The sequence below is a fragment of the Xenopus laevis genome, chromosome 6L (genome assembly GCF_017654675.1).
Source record: "Xenopus laevis strain J_2021 chromosome 6L, Xenopus_laevis_v10.1, whole genome shotgun sequence".
In the NCBI taxonomy this organism is placed as follows: Eukaryota; Metazoa; Chordata; class Amphibia; order Anura; family Pipidae; genus Xenopus; species Xenopus laevis.
Window position 1 is genome coordinate 113,616,560 of NC_054381.1, and position 25,953 is coordinate 113,642,512.

The window sequence follows — 25,953 nt, forward strand, 5'->3', positions numbered from 1 at the left end:
GCATATGCAAATTCGGATTTGGTTCATATTAGACCGAATCTTTCGCAAAGGATTCGGAGGGTTCGGTTGAATCCAAAATAGTGTATTCGGTGCATCCCTACTGATATCCCTGAAATGTAAAAAGTACTTCAAATGATGCCATGTCATTTCAGCACAGGAGCAACATGAAGTAGCTGATGTGAGTAGAACACATAACATACAAAACGTGTTCCCCCATATGTAATAAAAGACACTACGTTTGTCCAGCAGCAGTAACCCATAGCAACCAATAAGATGTTTGCTTTTAAACAGGTGACCAGAAGTGGCGACCTGCTGATTGGTTGCTATGGGATACTGCTCCTGGGCAATCTATTATTACATAACCCCAAGCGGTGCTTATTTATTGACACGGGGCAAATGTGCTATAGAGCAGTAACCCTTTACACGGAGAGAAATGGCACGACAGCATGCAGATGACTGATCAAAGCAAATTGTTGCTTGCTTGCTAAGCACTTCATTCTTAAACCACAATGACAATATTTTCTCTAAAAAGGATGAGTCACAGATTTGTCATAAATGTTTTGCCTTTGGGAAAATGCTTGCGTTGTCTGCTAGTTACATTAATGCTGATGCTTTAACTCTTGATGTAATTCTAGTAGATTTTATACAAGCTCTGTGTCTTTGCCACTGTCAATAATGAGATGGGAGAACAGAACTAGCAAATGTTTAAGCAATGCATTATTATCAGTGAGTGCTGCCATGGGAAGCATCTCCACGCAGGCTGCTTTAAAGGAATGTCAGAGCTTTGTCTCTTGCCTTTTAACCCACTTCTTGGCTGGTCACTCATCACTAATCTTTAGGTTCTAAATTACTCTCTGTGGAGTTCTCTCTTTTTACAACTATTACAATATTATGTGTGTGTGTGGGGGGGGTATATATATTTATATGTAACATTTTGTTGCTTGGCTTTGTTTCTGTGCTATGTACACAACACATATTGTACAAAAGATAATTATTAATCAGGTTTGCTAATGGTGTATCTTATTATTACGCCTGGGTTGACAAGATTCCTTTCCAGGAGACAATGAGGCCACCAATGTGATCTAGAGAAGTGGTTTAAAGACTAGAACATTAATCACAGACAAAACACTATAAAAAGAAAGTTGCCTACTCTGGGGAGTGTTACAAAAATGTGCTTCCTGTAAATGAAACTACAATGCATATAATTACAGGTACAAACCTAAATGATAAAAATTTGGGTGCTGTTAAATGCTTAAACCACTTCTCTCATTTGGATCAGACCCTTTGCTTGGATACTTAGGGGCAAATTCACTAACCTCCGGAAATTCGCCAGCGACGGCTTCGCTCACATCGACACACTTCGCCAGGCGTAGATTTGCCAGGACAACACTAATTCATTGAAATCAGAAGTTGCGTCCAGGGAGCCGAACGCTGGCGAAATTGCGCTAGCGTTACTGCGCCGAGCGAAGCGAAGATGCCTATCATTGGCTAATTTGGATACGGCGGGAAGTTAAAGTTGAATGGACGTATATGTTGCAGCAAATACATTACATTACACAAGCCCAGGAAACCTTAAAATAAAATAGAGTTGATAGTATTTGTAAAATAGAGTTGGTAGTAAATTTGCCACATAGTATTCATCCACTTATAGGAAAACTATACCCCACCACAATGTAAGTCTAACTGAGAGCAGCAGCATTGACATAAAATATTGTAATTACAGTAGAACCACCATTTTTATCCCCTTATTTTAAGTTTTCCCTCATTTTATTTTGTTGTTTATGAGGTCCCACCTATATATTATGCATAATACATTTCCCTGATTTTACATTTTCCTGGATTTTTTTTTTCTGGTCATCTGAAAAACATAAAATGGGGGTTCTACTGTATTATAACATACCTCCCAACATTCTGGAAACAAAAAGAGGGGCAAAAAAATTTGGTGCGACAAAAAAAAAAATTTGACTACACCCCTTTTTGTGGTCACACCCACTAATTACCATGCCCATTTTACAAAATTTGCCAGGTTATGAAAGTTTGAAAACATTTCTGTAGTTTTCATGTGTTATTAGTTTTACTAATGAAGGTGAATTGCCCTTTAAGCTGTGAGTCTAACAAAACTGTTACAAATATATCTTAAGTATCTATTCTGGGCTCTCTGCCAAGAGCCAATTAAGTAAAAACATTGTATCTGTTTTGGCTGTTTGGAAAGCAGGACTTTCCAGTACAAACGCAGGACTGAGCTGTCAAAAGAGGGACTGTCCCGCTCAAAACGGAACAGTTGGGAGGTATGTTATAACATTCTAACACATTGGAGTTCTGTACTGTAGGTCTCAAACAATAGTGCATTCAAACTAATCCAAGCATAGACTGATGCAAGATATAAGGAGGGCTGTGCTTCGCAGAGCTTGCAATCCAAAAGAAGATAAAGGGAAAGTAAAGATGTGCATGGCTGATTGGCTGAGTACATTAGATATTCTGGGAAATGTGTTGAATGGGCACTGATTTTCAGTCGGTTTATTAGTAAAGTAAGAAAAGAGAACAAGCTGGAAGGGTGAACTTCCTTAGACCAAGGTATGTTTAAGAGATTTATCGGACGTTGAAAACATTTTGGTAAAGTCTGGTTTAAAGTGGAAGGGAATTCCAGAAGTGGTGCAACTTTAGAGATGAGAGTGCTGTTGAGTGGTAGATCAAGATTAGAACATACAGAGTGGTTAGGTGAACAGAGTTACAAGATGTGTGACAGTCGTAGAGAGCTTTGAATGTGAATGATATTACAGGTATCCGGAAACCTGTTATCCAGAAAGCTCCAAACTACAGAAAGGCCGTCTCCCATAGATTCCATTTTATCCAAATAATCAGAATTTTTAAATATGATAAAAAAAACAGCAACTTGTACTTGATCCAAACTAAGATATAATCAATCCTTATTGGAGGCAAAACCAGCCTATTGGGTTTATTTAATGTTAACATGATTTTCTAGTAGACTTAAGGTATGAACATCCAAATTACAGAAAGATCCATTATCTGTAAAACCCCAGGTCCCAAGCTTTCTGGATAACAGGTCCCCTACCTGTATATTCTTGGCCAGACTGGGCAGGTTTAAAACTCCCTTCACCAAAGAGCATATTGGATCATCCCAAATCCTGAGCAGTCTGGATAACAGATTCCATAATGGTAATTACATATATACTGCATTTATTGTGTTTGGTGACTGCATTCATTATGGACTAAAAATGGTATTTTATATGAGCTGTAGAAGTAAGTCACGTAAACGTTATCACATGATACAAATGATTTTGCCACTGTGTGGCGTATAATTAGTTATTGGTGTATGGGACATTTGTTTTCGTTAGTAATTGAGAATGGTGAAATATAATTGCACTCATTATTTTTTTTTTTAAAAAAAAACCAAATAACCATACAATGGCAATAGCTCATGGATTTTTTCTAGTGTGTAACGTAAAGCAAAAAACTTCACAAACTGCAAAGAACCAGCAAGGCTTTGTACTAAGAATCATTCCAGCTCTTGCAGCTGACACAGATAGTGTATTGTATTGAATACTGCTTCCTCCAGGCCGTGGGTCTGTAACTTTCAGCACATATGATAATACAGCCTATTTAACTTTAAGCACTGAATATTTTCTTTTGTCTGTAGAAAAGTGTCTGAAAATCTGAAATAAAAAATAAAATCCAGTAAAATCTATAGTTTTTAGAAAGGAATATTCCATCAGGCCATAAGGGTAATATCTTATATAGATTTAATTAGCCCTTCTGGTACATTAATGCATTGGGCCCATTTAGAGGAAATCTGTATCTAGGGATGCACCGATTGCTTTGGAATTCTGCCTTTTTTTTCAGCAGGATTCTGATTCAACTGAATCCAAGTGCCTGGTCGAATTGAATCTGTTCACCTTAAAATTATAGTGAATGATATTTTAAGACAATTTGCACTTGGTTTTAATTTTTTTGTGTTTTTTGAGTTTTTTTTATTCAACAGCGCTCCATTTTGCAATTTCAACAATCTGGTTGCTATGGTCCAAATGACACTAGCAACTACGCATGGTCTGAATGATAGACTGAATTATGAATAGGAGAGGGCCTGAATATAAAGATTACTAATAAAAAAATAAATAAAAAAAAAGCAATAAGAATACCTTTGTAGCCTTATAGAGCATTTGTTTTTTAGATGGGGTCAGTGACCCCCATTTGAAAGCTGGAAAGAGTCAAAAGAAGAAAGCAAATAATTCAAAACTATAAAAAAAGAAAAAATGAAGACCGATTGAAAAGTTGCTTAGAATTAGCCATTCTATAACATATTAAAAGTTAACTTGTGCATAGACTGATGGTAATTGGAGAGGCTAAAGCTGGCATAAGTGTTAGATGTAGCAGATCCACTGCTGGTCTTAGGGCTCTTACGCACGGGCGTTTGTTTGTGCGCCCCCCTGCGTTGCACTTTCCTCCGTTCAGCCACAGGAGTAAACGCACTAAATTATTGTCAATGGGGCTGTACTCAACAGACACATACATGTAAGCGACTAACGCAGGTTGGGACGCAGCATGTTGCATTTTACCTGCGTTCGGCACATACATGCGTCTGTGTGAGTACAGCCGCATTGATAATAATTTAGTGTGTCTACTCCTGCGCTCCCCTGCGGCTGAACAGAAGAAAGCTCAATGCAGGGGAGCGCACAAACAAACGCCGTGTGTAAGAGCCCTTACTATAGTGGGGGTCATGCAAAAGTGCAGATGGGAGTGATTTTTTTAAGACATATCTTCTGATTTATCAGCACTGGAATGCGTGTATCTCTGGTAAGCAGCCTGACACAGCCAGGGGCATATTTATCAAGGGGCCAATTTCGAAGTTGAAAAACTTCGAAATTTGAATTCAAAAAGACCAACCGAAATTAAGTCAAAGTGTTTTTTGGGGCGAATAGGTCAGTTTTTGATCGAATAGGTCCGTATTCGGTCGAATTAGAATCATACGAATCGACGTAATAGCACAATTGATCGAATTCAAATCCCAAGTTTTTCCCAAAAAAACTTTTGAGTTTTCAAATCCACCAATTGACTCCAAAAACAGCAATTCAGCAGGTTTTAGATGGCGAACGGTCAATGTCAAATTTTTAAAGAGACAGTACATGATAAATTTCGATATTTCCAAATCGAATTTGGACTATTCCCTAGTCGAAGTACACAAAAAACGGCGTGAAATTCGAATTTATTTGAATTCGAAAATTCACCACGACCTTTGATAAATCTGCCCCCTAGTGTACACTGTCCATCATCTCATCCACATTAAACAATAACAGAAATTGGTATTAGCATCACCTTTTATACAATGAGAGTTCTGCAGCCCAATCACATTATATAAAATGAAAAGCTGTGGGTACTGGCATCCCAACTACAAACATTAGCGCTGTGCAATATGTTGGTGCTTTAAAAGTACATGTTGATAATAATAAAATAATTATATATAGTGGAAGATGACACTAACATTTTAGTAAAAAAAAAAAAAAAAGGTCAACCTTTTGACTAAATTAAACCTCCTCAGCTGCCAGTTTATGGCATTTATTTTATATCCAGTGAGAGGCAGTGAACTAATGTTTAAATCTCAGGGGGGTATGGATTTCATATTAAGTTACTTATAATAGTAACATGACAGCTTAGGGCAAGAGAATGGCTAATCACAGCAAGGGGCATATTTATCAAGGGAAAAATTTCATATTGAAAAAAATTTAAATTCAAAAAGACCAACCGAAATTACGTTTTTTTGGTTGAATAGGTCCGTTTTCGAATCATACGAGTCGAAGGAATAGCACATTAGATCAAATTCAATTAGAAGTTTTTCCCAAAAAAAACTTTGATTTTGCAAAGCCCACCAATTGACTCCAAATAAGTTCTAGGTGCTCCCCCATAGGCTAAAACAGCAATTCGGCAGGTTTTAGATGCCGAATGGTCGAAGTCAAATTTTTCCAGAGACAGTACATGATAAATGTCGATATTTGAATTTTTAAGTTTTTTTCAAATTCAAATCAAATTTGGACTATTCCCTAGTCAAAGTACACAAAAAATAGCTCGAAATTTGAATTTTTTTCATTCAAAAATTGACCTTGAACTTTGATAAATCTGCCCCTAAGAGTTTGGAGGGGGAAGTATTACCTCATTTTACAGGAATTATTCCATTCACTCCACAACTCCCTTGTATGGACCCTTGTCTGTGCTCTATAGAACTGAAGTTATAACACTGAACCATATTGAGATATATTTCAAGCACATATTGTTGCACCAGCTAAGTACATACACTCAGTATGCCTTTATCTGAAGAACATTTCTTGAACCTATCCGCTCTTCTTGGTAGCCACTAGATGTTATGCCATTGGTTAATCCTCAAACAGCTGCAATGGTACAGCCCTTGGCCATTACTGCAGTGCTCCCATCATGTGGGCCACATTTAGATTTAATGGTTCAAGTGGTATTTTGTCACATGTGTATGCAGCGGCGATCCTTTCCTTTTCGCCGCCTGAGACGGCCTTCCCCCACCCCTCCTCACGGAGCTCACCTTTTCAGCGCCGGAGGGGGTCGGGGGCGGTGCACGTCGCCAGTGCAGAGAGCGTAATTGCACTAGAAGAGCCAAATTTGCGGGTTGAAAACTGGAAATTCGGCTCTTAGTTACCAGGAGTGGCGTTTTTGCTGCCAGTGGCTCAAGTCGCCTCATTGGTGGAGGGCCCCTGTGTATATGGGGAAAACTGAACTCATTCTCCACCTGCAGTTTGAGCAATTACATTTGTTTGCATTTCATTTTGCACAGTGTGCTTAGATGTGAAGTTTTGTGTGACTTATACCAATTGAAATAAAGATGTTCTTACTTTATTTTAGCCATAATTCAGGAAGCTAAATAGTGCCAGTCACTAGCTGTTACCAACGAAATCCTTCTGCCATTATAGTTGGCTTCCAAATATCACTTAAAGGCGTGGTTCACCTTCAAGTTAACTTTTTGTATGTAATAGAATGGCCAATTCTAAGCAGCTTTTCAATTATTCTACATTATTAATGGTCTATAGTTTTTTAATTATTTGCCTTCTTCTTCTGCCTCTTTCCAACTTTCAAATGGGGGTCACTGACCCCATGTAAAAACAAATACCCTGTAAGGCTATATATTTATTACTATTGCAAGTTTTCATTACTCATCTTTCTATTCTGGCCCTCTCCTGCAAAATTATATTTGACGCTCGTCTTTTTATTTAGACGCATAACGCCATACAAGTCTATGGGCGTCATTTTTTTGGCGAAAAAATTTGCCCATCCCTATTCATGAAGACTAATACAGACCATAAATCATCATGGTCATTGTGAGACGATCTAAATGTAGCCAAAGAGCCCTATTCGAGAGTGTTATTTTGAGACAATTTGCAAATGGTTTTCATTTTTTATTATTTGTATTTTTTGAGTAATTAAGCTTTTTATCCAATAGCTTTTCAGTTTGCAATTTCAGCAATCTGGTTGCTAGGGTCCAAATTACCCTAGCAACCATGCACTGATTTGAATAAGAGACTGGAATATGAATAGGAGGGGTGTGAATAGAAAAATTAATAATTAAAAGTAGCAATAATAGTAAATGTATTGCCTTACAGGGCACTTGGTTTTAGATGGGGTCAGTGACCTACATTTGAAAACTGGAAAGAGTCAGAAAACAGTGGCATATAATTTAAAAACTTTAAAAAAAAAAATGACAACCAATTGAAAGTGGTCATTCTATAACATACTTAAAATTAATGTAAAGGTGACCCACCCCTCTATTGCTAGACATAAAGGGGCATATTTATCGAAGGTCGAACTTAAAAAAACTTCGAATTCAAAAAGACCAATCGAATGGAGGTCGAAGGTTTTTTGGGTTCGAAGTGGGCCGAATTTCGGCCTACTTCGAATCGTACTTCGATCGTACTTCGGTTCTAAGGTTTTTTTAACTTCGATCTCCCAAACTCCCCAAATTGCCTCCATACAGTTTGTAGGAGGTCCCCCTTTGGCTAAAATAGCACTTCGGCAGCTTTTAGGTGGCGAATGGTCGAAGTTTTAAAGAAACAGTACTTCAAAAAAATTCGACCTTCGAATTTCGAAGTTTCTTCGAGTTCAATTCGAAGTATGACTATTCCCTAGTCGAAATACACAAAAAATAGCTTGAAATTCTAAGTTTTTCACTTTGAAACTTCACCTCGACCTTTGATAACTCTGCCCCATAGTGTATAAACACAAGGAATTCACGTCTCACACTATACACATAGCACTGACAAGCTTTAACTCTCACTTTAGGAATTATGAATTGAGACATGCAATTTACTTAATGTCTCAAATAAGTCTTTAGGCATAACCATCTATAGAAGTGATGTGTTTCTAATTAGTGTTCTAGCAGTATTCCTGTATGGTTTTGCCTTGCACATTTTGCTCTGTACATACCACTGAAGTAAATCAGGCCTAACTGCAGAGGCAAGAGAAGAGTTGTGTGTACAATGTATAGTCTATACAAATCTGTCAGTAAACTGATGGGTGGCACAGGCTCCTGAATTACACCCATGTCATTGTCTGCTAGGAAACTGCATTTTCTCCTATGTCTTTCTGGGCTTCCCTTTTGCTATTTCTGTTTACAACTACAGCATAAAAACAAGAGGCAGGTAAATTGGCTCCTAGTAAAATTAACTCCAGTGAGTGAAATCAAGACGTTATTATCAGTGGGGCTTACAATCGATGTAATGTGTGTTGCACTAAAGGATGATAATAACAATAATACTCATGAACGTACGCAGAATATTTTCAAAGTCATCAAGCAAAAACAACCTGTATGTTTTTCTAGACTAAGCTTATGTACAAATACTAGATGCCAAGTTTGTAGGAAATCAGTATATTAGCAAAGCCCATATAATTGCTTACAACTAGGGGGACTGTTTAAGTAGAAATTGTAAAAATCTGAGATGTGCCAGTATAATTACTACATAAAATGCATAGTCAACATAAGATGTGCCAGTATAGTTACTATAGATACCTTTAAATGAACTTTTAGTATGATGTAGAGTGTAATATTCTGAGACAATTTGCAATAGGTTTTCATTTTTTTATTATTTGTGGTTTTTGAGTTATTAAGCTTTTTATTTAGCTGCGCACCAGATTGCAATATCACCAATCTGGTTGCTAGGCTCCAACTGACCCTAGCAACCATGCAATGATTTCAATAAGAGACTGGACTATGAATAGGAGAGGGCCTGAATAGAAAGATGAGTAATAAAAAGTAGCAATAACAATAAACTTGTAACCTAACAGAGCATTTGTTATTAGATGGGGTCAGTGACCCCCCCCCCCTCCCATTTAAAAGCTGGAAACAGTCAGAATAAAAAGGCAAATAATTAGAAAACTATAAAAAATAAATAATGAAGACCAATGGAAAAGTTGCCCATTCTATAATATACTAAAAGTTAAACTAAAGGTGAACCACCCCATTAGACCCCAGATGTGACCCCAGATGCGACAGTATAATTCCCACGAAAAATGCAGAATCTGCATAGTAACCCTAGATATGCCAGTATAATTGCTACAGGAAATGGATAATCATCATATAAACCACAGACATGTCAGTATAATCATAGAGTATAGACATGGCCAAGGAACACTCGTTTCACCCAAGACAAGCCAGTAAGATCACTGAAAAATGACTAATGAGCATTACATTAACTCCAAATAAGATGAATGCAGAAATGAATAGATCGAAAGCATTGTCTCACCTACACTTGCAAAGCCAGAATACCAACATCAAAGTTCCTCTTTCCTGCTGCTTCCAGGCTGCTTGGCTCTCTCTCTCTCTCCACCTCTTTCTGCCTGGTTTCTGTAAAAAAAAAAAAAAAACAAGCCATAAGGGTTGTCTGGTCCACAGTGGAATGCAAGTTCATCTTGGATTGTTTCATGATGATGTGAGACATTTAAAGGAAAAGCTAAAATTGAGTAATATTTATCAGATAGGTCTATATAAATACACCAATAAACCCTTAAAGTAATGCTACTCTGAGTCCTCTGTCAAAAGAAACACCTAATTTCTTTCCTTCTATTGTGTACACATGGGCTTCTGTATCAGACTTCCTGTTTTCAGCTTAAACCTCCAGGGCTCGGCTTGAGCATGCTCAGTTTGCTCCTCTCCCTTCCCTGCTGTAATCTGAGCCCAGAGCTATGATCGAGCAGGGAGAGACTCAGGCAGGAAGTGATGTCACAATAAGCTAATATGGCAGCTGCTATCCTAAACAAACAGAGAGAACTTCTACAGTTGTTTACTCAGGTAAGGTAAAGCATTCTGCAGAATAAATATAGTGTTATAGCTTGCACTATTTTGGCTAATCTATTGGCAATAAACTGCTTCTGTAGCTTTCCTTCTCCTTTAAACAGTGATCTGGGACAGTGGTCTGTTAGCTTGTGAGGTATGCAAAATTCCAGGGGTGGACAAGTGCCCCTATTTGCAGATTCCCACTGCTTAACATTTTGCCTGGTAGCCTGCCAGAATGCTATGTAATTCACAAGTTGTCTAGTTATTGCTATAGGTTTCCATAGATTTTACAAGCTGTGGCAGGAAAATAATTAAAAATGGAACTGCAAGAACATCAACATTTTTGTTTTTGTGCCCAGGGAATGTCTCAACTCATGATGGAGAGGGTTTTGTAAAGAAAAGGTTGAACTTTTTTTGTAACCTGATGGGGGGGAATTGCTTGGGATTCAATGCAAAGCTGATTCCGTATAAAATGAAAGCTTACAGTTCATGTTAATGTAATATAAATCAGCTAACAAAAGCAATAATATAAGTGTGTGGGGGGACAATATATGAAAATAGACTTGAATTAATGGAGACTTGGCATTAGCTGGAGACTCCAAGAAAACTCCAGGCAGTTCCCAGGCAATGTATATAAATATACATTTATGACTTTCTCTTATGTGCTCATAAAATAGCAGGGAAAGTAATACAGCAGGGCTCTATGTAAGGAACGACATCTGTAAAGACTAAAAAAAAAAAGGTTTCTTCAGGTTAAAGTAAATGTTGAAGTGAAACAAGTAAAGTATATGTAAAATGAGCCCAGGCGAGTGTATATTTAGCATCAATAGTGTTAAGTGAGTCATTCCGTTTTGTCAAAACGCTGTTTGCCCTGATACAGAACAAAGGAAATCTCGAGCTGCAAAGACTTAAGCTTCCCATAGACGCCACGATTCTTCTTGCCGAACGACCGATTTTAGGGAAGTCCACCCAATCCTTCGAAATTATCGTGCGGTTAGTGGGATTTGAACGATCGTACATTTTACGATTTTTCGGCCGACATCTGTCCGGAAATTGATCGGCCAGGTCAAAAAATCTTTGTCGGTCCCAGTGCAATCTGTCTATGTTTGCAGGGCCAATCAGGGAGCTCCCCTTTGTTTTCCTGGCAAATTGGTCTTTTTAGTTGATGGTCAATTCGTACGATCGTTCTGAGAAAATCGTGGTCTCACGATGAGGATCGGATCTTTTAAAAATCTCAACATCTATGGCCAGCTTTAAATGAGTGTATAGTATTGGTTACTTTAATGTGTCTATGCTGGACTTTGCTGTTTACCATTGGATCAACTACTGAGCAAATGAACAAGCTCAGATATGCTCAGGCTCAACATTTTTCTTTTCAGAACATTAGCAGATGTTCCCTTTATGTTATCTTTTCATGGAGATGATTGGGGGACCACAAAAGCTTCAAACACTTCATTTGTAGCAAACTGTCAATTAGTAATGTTACTTGATTTTAGGCAGGTTCATTGGCTCCTATGCCATACACACTGAATTCTGCTCGTTTGGGGGGGGTCACCAATGGAGTCGGATGATTGGTTAGTAGTGATGGGCGAATAAATTCACCTGGCGCATATTTGCAGCAAATTTCCGGCTTACGCCGCTGGAGAATAAATTTGCGAAACTCCCCCGTATATACGAAGGCGAATGGACGCGCATCCAAAAAGTCACTCACGTCAAAATCGGGGCGCTTCAACACTATTCAGGCACTCTGACGTTAACACCGGTGTCAGAATTGACAGAAGCGACTTTTCGGACACACGGCCAAAAGTTAAAAAAAAAAAAATCGAATCGTGAGAATTTCGCCCCCCACATACAGGTGCCGATAACTTGTCAACTTGGTCCGGAGGGGCTGTATGGACTATGTATATTGCTCCATCTTGGCCAGCTTTAGTTTTTGGGAATATGATTGGAACCTGCGATTGTAAGGCCCACAGGGGGAAGATGAACAGTCTCTGTAATAATGTGCTGTGGAATATGTGCGCACTATATAATAAAAGATACTAATAACATTTGTGTGGCAGTTGCAAGGGATTAAGAGGAGCCTAGAAGGAAGTCAATTTGGCAAAACCAAAGCTTCAACTGAACCTTCTGCACAGTGATTTATGAACAAGGATTACAGTGCAAAACCTGACTTGTGGAAGGGACATACCATAGACTGGTTATACAATGACTGAACCACCCGTTTGTTCAGTGTACACAATTCATTTTAATGTTGTCAATAACACCATTAATATGATGGCCCTTCTAATATTGAAGGTTGGCATAGCCACTGGATGTGCTACCCTACATATTAATCGTGTTCTTACATTCTGCTTGTTGCACATGAGGGTCATGTAGTAACTCCGGCTACAGATGTAATTTGTATGTATATATATATATATATATATATATATATATATATATATATATATATATATATATATATATATATATAGTTTTTTATATACATACATACATTCATAGAACAGTCAGGGCACAAAAGAATAATAGAACTACATGTACAATACATGTAATTGTAAGTAAGTAAAAAAAAGTGTACATGAGGAAGGAGGTACCTGCCCCACAGAGCTTACAGTCTAAGTGGTTGTTTACTTTACAGACCCAAAAGATGGGTAATTAGTTGCAATTTACAGTGGTAAGTTCCTAGACTGAATGAGTTGCTACACCAGTGCCATAAGAGGAGTTTAGTTTTCTCTATGGAGGTTTGCTGATCCAGTAGCCCATAACAAGCAGCAGTAAGGTTGGACTGATGCAGTTAAGGTGGAAAGACTTGGGCCAACATTTCAAATTATGCCAAAAATAATCTTTAAAGGGGTTGTTTACCTTTCAATTAAATTGTATCATGTTGTAGAGTGATGTTCCGAGGCAATTTGCAATTGATTTTCATTTTTTATTATTTGTGGTTTTTGACTTACTTAGCTTTTTATTCAGTTTGCAGTTTCAATAATCTGGTTGCTGGGGTCCAAATTACCCTAGCAACCATGCACTGATTTGAATAAGAAAATATGAATAGGAGAGTTCCTGAATAGAAAGATGAGTAATGAAAAGTAGCAATAACAATACATTTGTAACTTTACAGAGCATTTGTTTTTTAGATGGGGTCAGTGACCCCCATTTGAAAGCTGGAAAGAGTCAGAAGAAGGCAAATAATTCAAAAACTAAAAATGAATAAAAAAACAGCAGTCTTCCACTGGAAAAATGAGCTCTTGTGTACGTTGTGTAGATTATTGTACAGCTCTGTAGAAAATGGTGTTACAGAGAGTGTGTTGGAAATCATTGATCTGCCCTGGACTGTTTCCTTCTTGTTGCTATGAAACATCTGAAATCTGTTATGATACTAGGGATGCACCGAATCCAGGATTCGGTTTGGGATTCAGCCAAAATCCTTCTGCCCGGCTGAACTGAATCCAAATCTTTATTTGCATATGCAAATGAGGGGTGGGGAGGGAAATCGTGTGACTTTTTGTCACAAAACAAGGAAGTAAAAAATGTTTTCCGCTTCTCACCCCTAATTTGCAAATACAAATTAGGATTCGGTTCGGTATTTGGCCAAATATTTCGCAAAGGATTCAGGGGTCGAACGGCGACTGGGTGACGATCCATCGTGCGGTGCTCGATATCTCCTCCCTGGCTATAGAAGGCAGGGAGGAGAAATTGAGCGCCGCACAATGGATTGTTGCCCTGTCGCCTTTCTGAAGAGGAGCATAAGCAGAGAATCGGTAAGTAATTTCTTAATAAAGTCTTTGCGCATTTAAAGTTAAAACTGCCTTGGTGGGTTTTTTTTTCGTTAAGTAAAAACTCATTTTTTTAGAAAAAAAAATGATGTTACTGGTCTTTTAAAGGGATCCTGTCATCGGAAAACATGTTTTTTTCAAAACGCATCAGTTAATAGTACTACTCTAGCAGAATTCTGCACTGAAATCCATTTCTCAAAAGAGCAAACAGATTTTTTTATATTAAATTTTGAAATCTGACATGGGGCTAGACCAGGGATCCCCAACCTTTTGAACCTGTGAGCAACATTCAGAAGTAAAAGGAGTTGGGGAGCAACACAAGCATGATAAATGTTCTTCGGCTGCCAAATAAGTACTAAGATTGGCCATTTGGTAGCCCCTATGTAGATTATAAACCTACCATAAGGCTCTGTTTAGCAGTGCACCTGGTTTTTAAACAACCAAAACTTGCCTCCAAGCCTGGAATTCAAAAATAAGTACCTGCATTGAGGCCACTGGGAGCAACATCCAAGGGGTTGGAGAGCAACATGTTGCTCATGAGCTACTGGTTGGGGATCACTGGGCTAGACATTTTGTCAATTTCCCAGCTGCCCCTGGTTATGTGACTTGTGCCTGCACTTTAGGAGAGAAATGCTTTCTGGCAGGCTGCTGTTTTTCCTTCTCAATGTAACTGAATGTGTCTCAGTGAGACATGGGTTTTTACTATTGAGTGTTGTTCTTAGATTTAGCAGGCAGCTGTTATCTTGTGTTAGGGAGCTGTTATCCGGTTACCTTCCCATTGTTCTTTTGTTTGGCTGCTGGGGGGGGAAAGGGAGGGGGTGATATCACTCCAACTTGCAGTACAGCAGTAAAGAGTGATTGAAGTTTATCAGAGCACAAGTCACATGACTTGGGGCAGCTGGGAAATTGACAATATGTCTAGCCCCATGTCAGATTTCAAAATTGAATATAAAAAAATCTGTTTGCTCTTTTGAGACATGGATTTCAGTGCAGAATTCTGCTGGAGCAGCACTATTAACTGATTCATTTTGAAAAAAAAAATTTTTCCCATGACAGTATCCCTTTAAGTAACGATGATCATAAAAATAATCCAGATAGGTATCATAACAGATTTCAGATGTTTCATAGCAACAAGAAGGCAACAGTCCACGGCAGATCAACGATTGCCAACACACTCTCTGTAACATGAAGAAGCCTTAGAACAACGATATACATTTCCATAACAAATCTTTTATTTAGGCCTGAAACTGTGTGAAGTTGGGTACATCTGCAGTTTAATTTCAAATAGAAGCTTATTCCTACATCAGTCTTAGATTTGTGTGAGAGTCACAACAAGTTCAGTGATTCTCTATGAGAATGTATAAGAGGGGTCATTGCACGTTAATGTCAAATGAAAAGGTAAAATGCTAAATTGTAAAGTCTACAGACATAGATTAATACTTTGTAACTGAGGAAGCTCTATATTAACCAAAAATACCAACTATGACTGCCTAAGTGTGACATAGTATCATTCCAAGCATTTGATATTTCCGTCACCATGCCGTTCTGCTGTACATTAAAGCAAATTCTGCAGGAGCCGCATTTTAGTGATTTGCTAATGGGTGGCACTGCAGCTTTAAGGAGCCCATGAAAGCACGAGGTCGGGGGGTTCAGTCAAACATGTGCAGTGTTTTCATGCTGTTCCCACGCCTTCAAAGGTGTTTGAAAGGTTTTATCTGTTTGCCGTTGACTTGAAACGTCCAACCAAGAATGCAAACATTGCATAAGACGATTATTGGCATGCATGCGCGTGATGTCATATTTTGGTAGATTTGGAAAAAACAGGACAGCGACAATACTTCTAACACATGCAGGAGCCTATGAAGCAATGGCACAATGAAATGTGTATGTTGTGTAGCAGTGTCACTTGTATTTGCATTAATCCAATAGGTTCAGCAATGTATTAAACAAATGTAACATTTTTGCAAAGCTGTCCAGCTAGAGGTCCCCTGGCAAAATATGGTCCTCTAAATATTTTTATGGCCCTCAGCCTGCCCTAGGGTGCCCCAGTAACATGCCTGAATAAGGGACCTAAAAAGACAAAAGTCCTCAAAACCATCAATTAAACAGGCAGTTTCCCTTAAAGCGAATGCTTAATACAACGTAGGCAGTGGTATTTAAGATTATTGGTCTTCATTTTTTTTTTTTTTTTGTGCTTGGACTTTTAATATCTCCCTATATACTCTGGCTTTAATTGCTCCACTTACCATATAGCAGTAAGGAATTCAGAATAAAAGATGTCTAGAAAAAATCAAAGTGACTATAAAATTAAATTCAGGCCTCGTAATTGCACTGGATTTTCTTGGTTGCCAGGGTCAGTGATCCTGACATCCAGTAGGCATTCTTAGCTGCAGCCCAAAATAAGGTGGGATAGGAAGGCTTACAGTGTATAACTGGGGAAAAAAAATAAGACCAATTGAAAAATTGCTTAGAATAGGTAATTACCCCTGGGACTGCTTGGGAGCTTTAAATCCCCATAGACTTATGTTGCAATCACCTGACAATTAGTGATGGGCGAATAAATTCGGCAGGCATGAATTTGCGGCGAATTTCTGCGTTTTACTACCGGCGAATACATTTGCGAAACTGGAGTGAAAATTTGATGCATAAAAACAAATTTCTACGCCCATTGACTTCAATTTGTTTTCGCAAATTTCTCGCAGTTTTGAGAATTTTTCAAAATTTCACCATTTTTTTTCAGTTTCGCAAATTTTTGGCTAAAACTGGACAAATTCGCCCATCACTACTGACAATCACTATTGCCAGTGCTGTGAATAAGCAGCTGCACATGTTTTTGAGCTGTTTCAGACACTTTAATGCCTTGTTTTTGCACTATTTAAAGGGGTGGTTCACTTTTAAATTAACTTTTAGTATTAAATTCCAATTGGTCATCATTATTAATTTATTATCGTTTTTAGTTATTTGCCTTCTTCTTCTCACTCTGTCATGATTTCCAGTGGTGGTCGGTGACCCCATCTAAAAGCCAAACGTTCTGTAAGGCTACAAATGTATTGCTATTGATACTTTTTATTACTCATCTTTTTATCCAGGCCTTATTCTATTTGTATTCCTGTCTCTTATTCAAATTAATGCATGGTTGCTAGGGTAATTTGGGCCCGAGCAACCAGATTGCTGAAATTGCAACTGGAGAGCTGCTGAATGCAAATCTAAATAATTCAAAAACCACAAATAATAGAAAACTAAATCCATTTGGTAATTGTCTCAGAATATCACTCTTTTGAGGCCTGAAGTGCCTAAAACTTCAGGCCTCAATTGCCGTTACACTAAGGGCCAGATTTATTAAGGGTTGACGTGAAAATTCGAATTCGAGGGTCAAAACTCTCAAATACGAATTCTGAATTATCCAAACTCGATCCGAGTTTTAATTTGAATTCGAATTTCAAGATTTAGCATACTCTGGCACTTGAATTCGACTTTTCTACACCTAAAACCTGCCAAATTACTGCACAAGTCAATGGGAGAGGTCCAGGGATCAATTTGGTGATGTTTGCAGCCTTCCTGACGTTCGAGTTTTCTAATTCGTATTGAATTCGATTTGAGTTTTCAGGTCGATTCAATTTGTCCGAGCTGAGAATATTCAATTTTATCAATACATTTCGATTGGATCAAATTTCAAGTTTATGGGAGTTTTAAAAAACGTACATGAATTCGAAATTCAACCCTTGATAAATGTGCCTCTAAGTGTATCACCTGAATTGAATCCCTTCCTGTCTCTGCCAGTGGCTAATACGGCACAACATTTTGCTGTAGATTTAGAGGTGGTAGGGAATACTTTGGGTAGATGTACAGCATTCTGTAAGTTTCATATAAACCAGCAATTGTCTAATGAAAATGTTTGATCTGTTTCTTTACCAAAAGGCTGCGCAGACTGACCCGGTCTAACAGTGTTACTGCTGCCGTGCAAGCAGATCTGGATCTCAGGGAGCATTTTGAATGTCCAGTGGAACTGGCTGACCAGGAATTCCAGTTCAGTAGGCCACTGACAAAGCAGTATTCCCGAGATGCTTGTACCTCTACAGTAAGCATCCAGGGCTCAGGCAACCATTACCATGCGTGTGCAGTGGAAGAGGACTTTGATGCTGATTTTGATCCGTCCATATTACCTCCGCCTGACCCATGGATCGACTCCATTACAGAAGACCCCATGGAAGCCGTGCACAGATCAGTTTGCCACAGAGATGGACATTGGTTTTTAAAGCTTCTTCAGGCAGAAAAAGAACGAATGGAGGGTTGGTGCCAACAGATGAAGAGAGAGGAACATGAAAATGATCTACCTGGTCCCAGTGAGTAATTATCTTTATTAACTTTCACCTCGGGAGCGAAAGGCAAAAATTGTAACTAACTATACTCCAATCATAAGTAAGGTTTATTCTCCATTTTAGTTTCTTTAGAAGAGAGTACGGGTATGGGATCCGTTATCCGGAAGGCCATCTCCCATAGATTGCATTTTATCCAAATAATCCATTTTTGAAAATGATTTCCTTTTTCTCTAATACAATAAAACAGTACCTTGTACTTGATCCCAATTAAGATGTAATGAATCCTTTAGCAAAGTTTGAATTTTTGCATTTTTTTATACCTAAAAATGAACTCACTCGAAAGGTTTCTAATTTAAGAAAATATTCAAATGGAAAAAACTTTACTGAGTGAGTTTGGGGTTAACCAGAAAATTCGAATCAATGGAGTTTTTGGCAGGAAAAAAAACTGTACTCACTCGAATTGATCGAGTTTTTGGCCAAAATCACGAAGGATATCTTCAAATGGTTCAAGGGACCTCTGCCATTGACTCCTACATGACCTTGACAGGTTTTGGATGGTGTATTTTCGGAATCAAGCTATTTCCAGGGTCAGGGTATAATAAATCGGGAAAATAATTGAGTTTTAACCTGAAGATTTTATTTTTGACCCAAAAATAACCTTGAATACTCAGATTTTTGTGGAAAACACATCTCAAACCTTAATAAAAAACATAATGTTTAAATGATTTTTTTAGTATACTTAAGGTCCAAATTACAGGAAGATCCCTTATCCGGAAAACCTAGGTCCCAGTGACTTAACTACATGTTACTGGGCCCCACAGCAAATTAATTTTAGGGCCCTCCAATATATCCAAAGGTTGTCCTGTTTTTCCATATATGTTGAAATTGCTTACTAAGTAGGGCCTCGTGGGGCCCCTATACCTCTTGGGCCCCCTATACCTCTTGGGCCCAGGGTCTGCTTCCTCTGTAGTTACGCCCCTGCTAGGTCCCAAGCATTTTGGATAATAGGTCGCATACCTGTATAGCGTTACAGCAACAGAGCTTTATAGCATTAACTTGAACAGAGCAGTGAAGTGTATATGCTCACTAGAGGTACTATTTAGTTATAGTCCATGGAGATTGCCTCTACCAAGGCAAACATGGAAGCTCCCATTTATATAAATGATTCAAAGTACTAAAAAATCTTGTGTCTCAAGCACTGACAAGTTTTTGGTATTCATTTTCTTTTCAGACGAGTAATGCAAATTATTTATTCTTTATATTAAACCTTCCTTCATACTTCACTTGACAATTATCAATGGCCAAAATGGTGAACAAACTGAACCAAGTGAATTGAACTCAACTCGTCCTTTAAATAGTACTTGTTAATCTCACTAATACAAGAGCATCCAACCACTTTTGAGGACGTCTGTTGTGACAAGAAGTTTAGCCTCAGTGTTATTACCCAGGATAAGGCCTAAAAAGAGAAAAGAACCCCGCCTATAACCAACAGGATTTTAAAGTAATCCAAATTTAAGGTCTGTTACCTTGTCAGTAATGGACAAAAAAAACCAAATATAACTTAACCAATTTCTATACTAAATTGAATCGAGTAAGGCAAGACCAACACACGATACAGAGAATTAATAAATATACGTAATAATAATTTATAGAATGTGAGTGCCAATTACAGCGTGTATAAATTCATTAACCTAATATACATATATTGATTAAATTAATTTAGAAAAGTGCTAATCAATATAACTTTTCCTTTAAAGGACATTGGAAATTCAATTTTATTTTAGCTTACTTTAAACAGAATGCCACAAAATGTTGATTTGAGTCATTCTAGACCTTATTGTAATAAGTAGAGCCATTAGACAAGGTAGAGTGAAATGACTACTATTTTAGTCTGGGGTTTCTTTTGTCCTTTTGAACCCTCATACTGCAGGTAATTTCCCATTTGAGATATGGGAATCATGAGAGAGAAGCAATAAAATAGCTGCCATTGTTAATACAGGTGCACAGTGTACAAGGCTTCCTCGAAATGAAAAGAGAAATTCATATTGGGCTGCTTTTTGCTGGCGTATTTATCAATATGACACTTCAGACAAAAGGACAAATAAGACTGAAATGTGTTCCAATTATTTTGATTTTTACTTTGGGTTTTCTAAATCACCTACATTTGCAAAATAGGGGAAACGTACATAAACGCATGAAATGCTGCTGTTATGTCAAGTAAAACAAATTACATTATGTATATAACAATGCACTGAAATGTGGGTATTTTCTTATTCATTTTCTCGATATTGTAGCGTTTCATAGAAAAGTGCAGAGGGGGTAGTGGAACTAAAGGGGGATTTTTTTTCTCAAATGAAAATTCAAGTAAAAATGGCATTATAACCAGGGCCAGACTGGGACAGCGGGACACCAGGAAAAAAAGTGGTCAGCCCAACTGATCCAGACCCGCTACCTGCCTGAGCCATGCCCACCTCCTCACTAGGGACGGGCGAATTTGACCCGTTTAGTTTTGCAGGCGAAATGTTGCCAACACCCATTAAAGTCTATGGTCTTTAAAAAAATAATTTTGACGCACTGCTTTTTTTTTTTTTTTGACGCACACCGCCATACAAGTCTATGGGCTTCATTTCCGCGGTGAAACACGGCGAAAAAATTCACCCATCCCTACTCCTCACGTAGCCCACCTGGCCCCAATGGTGGTCACAAGGAGTAAAGGAATGTGACACATTGGGGGCAGGAGGTGCCCCAGGAGCTTTGCGGCTGGGGGGTGTGGGGGCCCCTGGTGTGAAAGTCCACCGGGCCCTGGATTATAACCTATGGCCAAAATTGTTCAGGATCCAGTCAGTAAATCATGCCAAAATGGTGCTGAAAATTTAGTCTTATACTCACTTGCTCAATAATATTTTTTCACACGTCTTCACAGGAGAACAAATTGTTTCCACTAATAATAATAATAATAATAAAAACCCATAAAGTGAAAAATTGTCACAAAACATTAAAAAGTTCCTTTAAGAAATGTCAGTGAGTACCTTTGTTTTAATATGCATGGCATGGATGTGTGTATATTTATTTATGTAGATATCTCTGTATATATTTGTGAATAACCCACTGAACATTAAACTTGTGTAAGAGTTGAATGAGGAAGTCCTATAGAAAAGAGTATTTGGATGTCAGAGAATCAGTTGGAGTCTGGGCTCACAAGGCCTGTTTTTCATGCCACTCCCAGTAAAATGATCCAGGCTTTTGTGGGACAAAGCAGCCCTTGTGTGGAACAGCTGCTCCTTGGGCCTAACTCATTACAAGCTGACAACAGCCTGTAACGCTGCAAGGATCTGTGCTCCATTCTCTCACTGGCAAATAAACTGCCTGATAGATTGAATAATTGTATTCCCTGCTAGAAACACAAACTGCATGTGAAGTGCACCTCGCAACCCCACCTCTCACATTCCACAGAGGAAGCATTTTCAGGAATGTGTGTTTTGAAACGAGCATTTATATTACCCAATAGAAAACATATAAAACATATTGTATTTGAATGCAGAGTGGGCTACACATCGGATGTTTGACTAGATCATACTTGCAAGGCAAGAGGCATATTCTAAGAAGTCTTCTAATATCTAGTTGTATTTAATGACACCGTGTGACCCAATGACAATTCTATATACCCCCTGTTGGGGGCTAATGTTACACCAGGTAATACAGGCGGTCGGAACCGCATCAATGTACAGATGCGGTCCGCGATCCGACGGGATTTTTAGCCCTGCCCGATTGACATCTGCCCGACTTTTGGCCAGATATCAAGCCCATCGGAGGGCCCCATACACAGGCCATTATTAACTCAGTCTGCGGCAGCTTTTATCAGCCCATGTATAGCCACATTAACAGTCTGGTTGTGGAGAGGAAAAGTCACTATTCCCCTTGTGACACTCAGCAGTAATTCTCTGGGACTTTATAAGGTATTAAGAAGTGCTTGGGTCCCATAAGATGACAAAAGGGTGCAGCATAGCCTCCCTGCAGTACACCTACCCCTACCTAATAACTGCAACAATAACATGTGCCACCTTAGAAATAGCTCTTATGAAACAAAACAAGAAAGCACAAGCTGCAACAGTTTTTCAAAATTCCAATCTAGGACACATTTGCCTATTCAATGACGGTAATAACTTCCTGGCACACAAATGAAATCAGGGAATAATGTGAAAGGTTTCGCACCTTTATTGCTTTTCATCAAGCACATCATATTATGAGCAATGTAGTGTCACAACAGTTATAGGTTTGGATGACAGATTTATGTGTGAGGTTTTTTTTTAAGTTCTCCAGTTTCTCCTCTGCCAGAGCCCAATTGTCTTCTCTCTTTCAATATCATAGTTAAATCGTCAATTCTATCTCTAGGCAGCAGAATAGTAAACAAATAGCCTTCTATTGATAAATGGTGTCTTATGTAAAACATTTGCTTTTCTCCTAAGTCTATATTCAACCAGAAAGCAAGAGAGAAATGCTGTTTTTTCAAGAAAAAAGAAGGAAGTAGAGAGAATTAAGCCACCCCACATACAAGCATAGAGGTAGCTTTATCTTTAGGCCAGAGACAGACGAGGCAACTTCGGGCATTTTTAGAAAACGAAGCGTTCCGATTGCCATCCCGCCGGCAATTTCGATTTTAGCAATTTGTCACTGGGCGACTAAACCTTCCCGAATCTTCTCTTCTGTCTCAGCCCGAAAAAGGGGTTATTCACCTTTAAATTAACTTTTAGTATGATGTAGAGTGATATTTGCAATTGGTTTTCATGTTTTATTATTTGTGGTTTTTGAGTTATTGAGCTTCTTATTCAGTAGCTCTCCAGTTTGCGATTTCATCAATATGGTTGCTAGTGTCCAAATGACCCTAGCAACCATGCATTTATTTGATTAAGACACTGGAATATGGATAAAAGAGGCCTGGCTACAAAGATGTGGAATAAAAAGTAGCAACAACAATACATTTGTAGCCTTACAGAGCATTTGTTTTTAGAGGGTACAGGCAAGCAATTAAAAAACTATTAAAAAAAAAAATAATGAAGGCCAGCTGAAATATTGCTTAGAATTGGTCATTCTTTAACATACTAACTTGAAGGTGAACCACCTCTTTAAGAAGAGCAAGTCATTCTCAGAACCAGACTGTATTCCCCACTATTACACATTGACATGAGACAGTAAGCATGTTTTACTCTGATCAGAGCTCATGTACAGGATATTTTATTTATGGCGTATGCTGTAATCATTTTGTTCTTTTAGTTTTAGAGAAGATCGGCGGTGCTGTTGGCTGTGCCCAGCTTCTGATGTCCCAGAAGTTCTATCAGTTCCGAGAGCTCTGTGAGGAGAACCTGGTACGTATGTGCTCAGTGCCACAGATCTCTGCTTAACATGGACTGGAGGCCACGGAGCTGTTGTGAATCTGCTGTGTTTACTTGCATGGAATCTTATTAATGTCTATTTTATCACTCTACAATTACAGTGCATTTTCCTGTTTGTAATCCCACTTATTAAAGTTCTGTGGGAAACATCACTGACTTGCAGAACACACACTTGTTTTTCTCTGTGTATCTGCCCAGACAGGCTTCTCCTCTGCCACTTCATGGCAACACAAAATGCAATGATTCTTAATAAAATACTTTTAGCCTTTGTGTACAGGTATGGGATCTGCTATCCGGAATGCTCGAGAGTTTTCTGAATACGGGATCTTTCTGTAATTTGGATCTCCACACCTTAAGTCTGCTAACAATCAATTGAACATTAAGGGGCAGATTTATTAAGGCTCGACTTTTTGAGGTTTGTAGTTTTGAGTTAAAAATCGGTTTTTCGGGTTAAAAAAAAATTGAATTTTTTCGAGATTTATTATACCCTGACCCTGGAAATAGCTCGAAGCCGAAGATACACCATCTAACAGTGTCAGACTGGAAATAACCCTATGGGCCCGACCCTTAATGGGCCCCCACCGGGCCAGTCCCGTCCAGATCGTATCTGATATTTTTCTATGTGCCGCGCCATCTGCGCACCTTTCACTGATTCGCCAAGCTGCGCCTACACACATGCACTACACACATGCACGCGCATGCGCGTCATCTTAGGGGGGCAGAGGGGGCCCTGGACAGTAGTCCCAGTGGGCCCTGGGCCCCCCAGTCCGATCCATTGAACCATTTGAAGATGTTAATAGCCTTCATGATATTCAAGTTTTTTTTGGAGGGTTTTGCCCAAGAACTCAATCAATTCGAGTGATTCAAGTTTTTTTTCACTGAAAAAGCAATCAATTCGATTTTTCTGGTTGCTAACCCCAAACTCTGTTGTGAGTATTTCCCATTCAAGTTTTTTCTTAAATTAGAAACCGTTCAAGTTGTGAGTTCATTCGAGGTAAAAAAAAACGCTAAGATTCGACCTTTGATAAATAAACCCAATTGAATTTTTCAGCTTAGTTACCAAAAAGTACAAGGTTCTTTTTTATTATTACAGAGAAATATTAAATCATTTTTAAAATTAGAATTACTTGCTTAAGGGTGGTGGCACACGCTAAAATTCTGTGGAGATTAGTCGCCCAGCGACAAATCTCTTCTTCAGGTGACTTATCTCCCCAAAATGCCTTCCTACCGGCTACAATGTAAATCGTCGGTGGGATGGCACTCTGAGTGATTCATTTTCTGAAATGGCCTCACAAGGAAACTTCAGGCGACTTTGGAAAACGAATCGATCCGAGTACCATCCCGCCGGCAATTTACATTCTAGCCGGCGAGAAGGCATTTCGGGGAGATTATTCGCCCGAAGAAGAGGAGATTTGTCGCTGGGCGACTAATCTCCATGTAATCTTAGTGTGTGTCACCACCCTAAAATGGCATCTATGGGAGATGTCCTCCTGTAATTCGGAGCTTTATGTATAATGGATTTCCAGACAACAGATCACATACCTGTACTTTTATAATGAACTGGGCTAACTGAGCTTATGGTATATGTCATAATAAAGTGCAAGTAAGAGTCAAATGTGTAAAAATACAAATATTTGACATCATAGCTCTTTTAGGGATCACTAGACTTTGTGCTACCTTCCTACCATATTATACACATTAAACAACATCTTGAAACACTGAAACATTTTTGCAGTGTAATAAGTTCAATACCAATATCCTAGGTTTTCTACCCTGTTTCCTTTTATGAATGAAATCATTTTAATTCTGCATGTTATGGACATACGTGTGCGTGTTTTCCAGAATCCTAATGCACACCCTAGGCCTACCTCTCAGGATTTAGCGGGGTTCTGGGACATGCTTCAGCTGTCAATAGAAAACATTAGTATGAAATTCGATGAACTCCATCAGCTAAAGGCCAATAACTGGAAACAGATGGACTCCCTTGATAAAAAGGTAAGTACTGTATAGCAAACTCAGCAGTTGTCATTTCCCAGACTGCATTTGCCTTATGTTATAAACTGTTCTGATTTTCTTTCACTGATAATTATAAATAATAAGCGATGAATTTTAACCTGGTCCTTCTTTGTAGGGTTTAATCGTTTCTGGTTCTCCAGTAGGTTAGGGCCTTT

The 25,953-nt window shown here is 38.6% G+C and overlaps 2 protein-coding genes across 3 annotated transcripts in view; one reads left to right on the forward strand and one right to left on the reverse strand.

The window, feature by feature from the left end:
- The window catches only part of LOC121394715, a 40,341-nt gene extending 30,344 nt beyond the window's left edge, over nt 1-9,997 (reverse strand). The window contains exon 1 of the mRNA XM_041566387.1: nt 9,771-9,997. The gene's annotated coding sequence lies outside the window, so the exon portion shown is untranslated. The remainder of the gene's footprint in view (nt 1-9,770) is intronic.
- Nucleotides 1-25,953, forward strand: part of LOC108718548 (disks large-associated protein 1-like) — a 208,135-nt gene that overhangs the window by 171,665 nt on the left and 10,517 nt on the right. For both annotated transcript variants that reach the window (XM_041566385.1, XM_041566386.1), the window contains exons 7-9: nt 17,992-18,416; nt 23,664-23,755; nt 25,625-25,777. In XM_041566385.1, the coding sequence (XP_041422319.1) occupies nt 17,992-18,416; nt 23,664-23,755; nt 25,625-25,777 (670 nt within the window). The remainder of the gene's footprint in view (nt 1-17,991; nt 18,417-23,663; nt 23,756-25,624; nt 25,778-25,953) is intronic.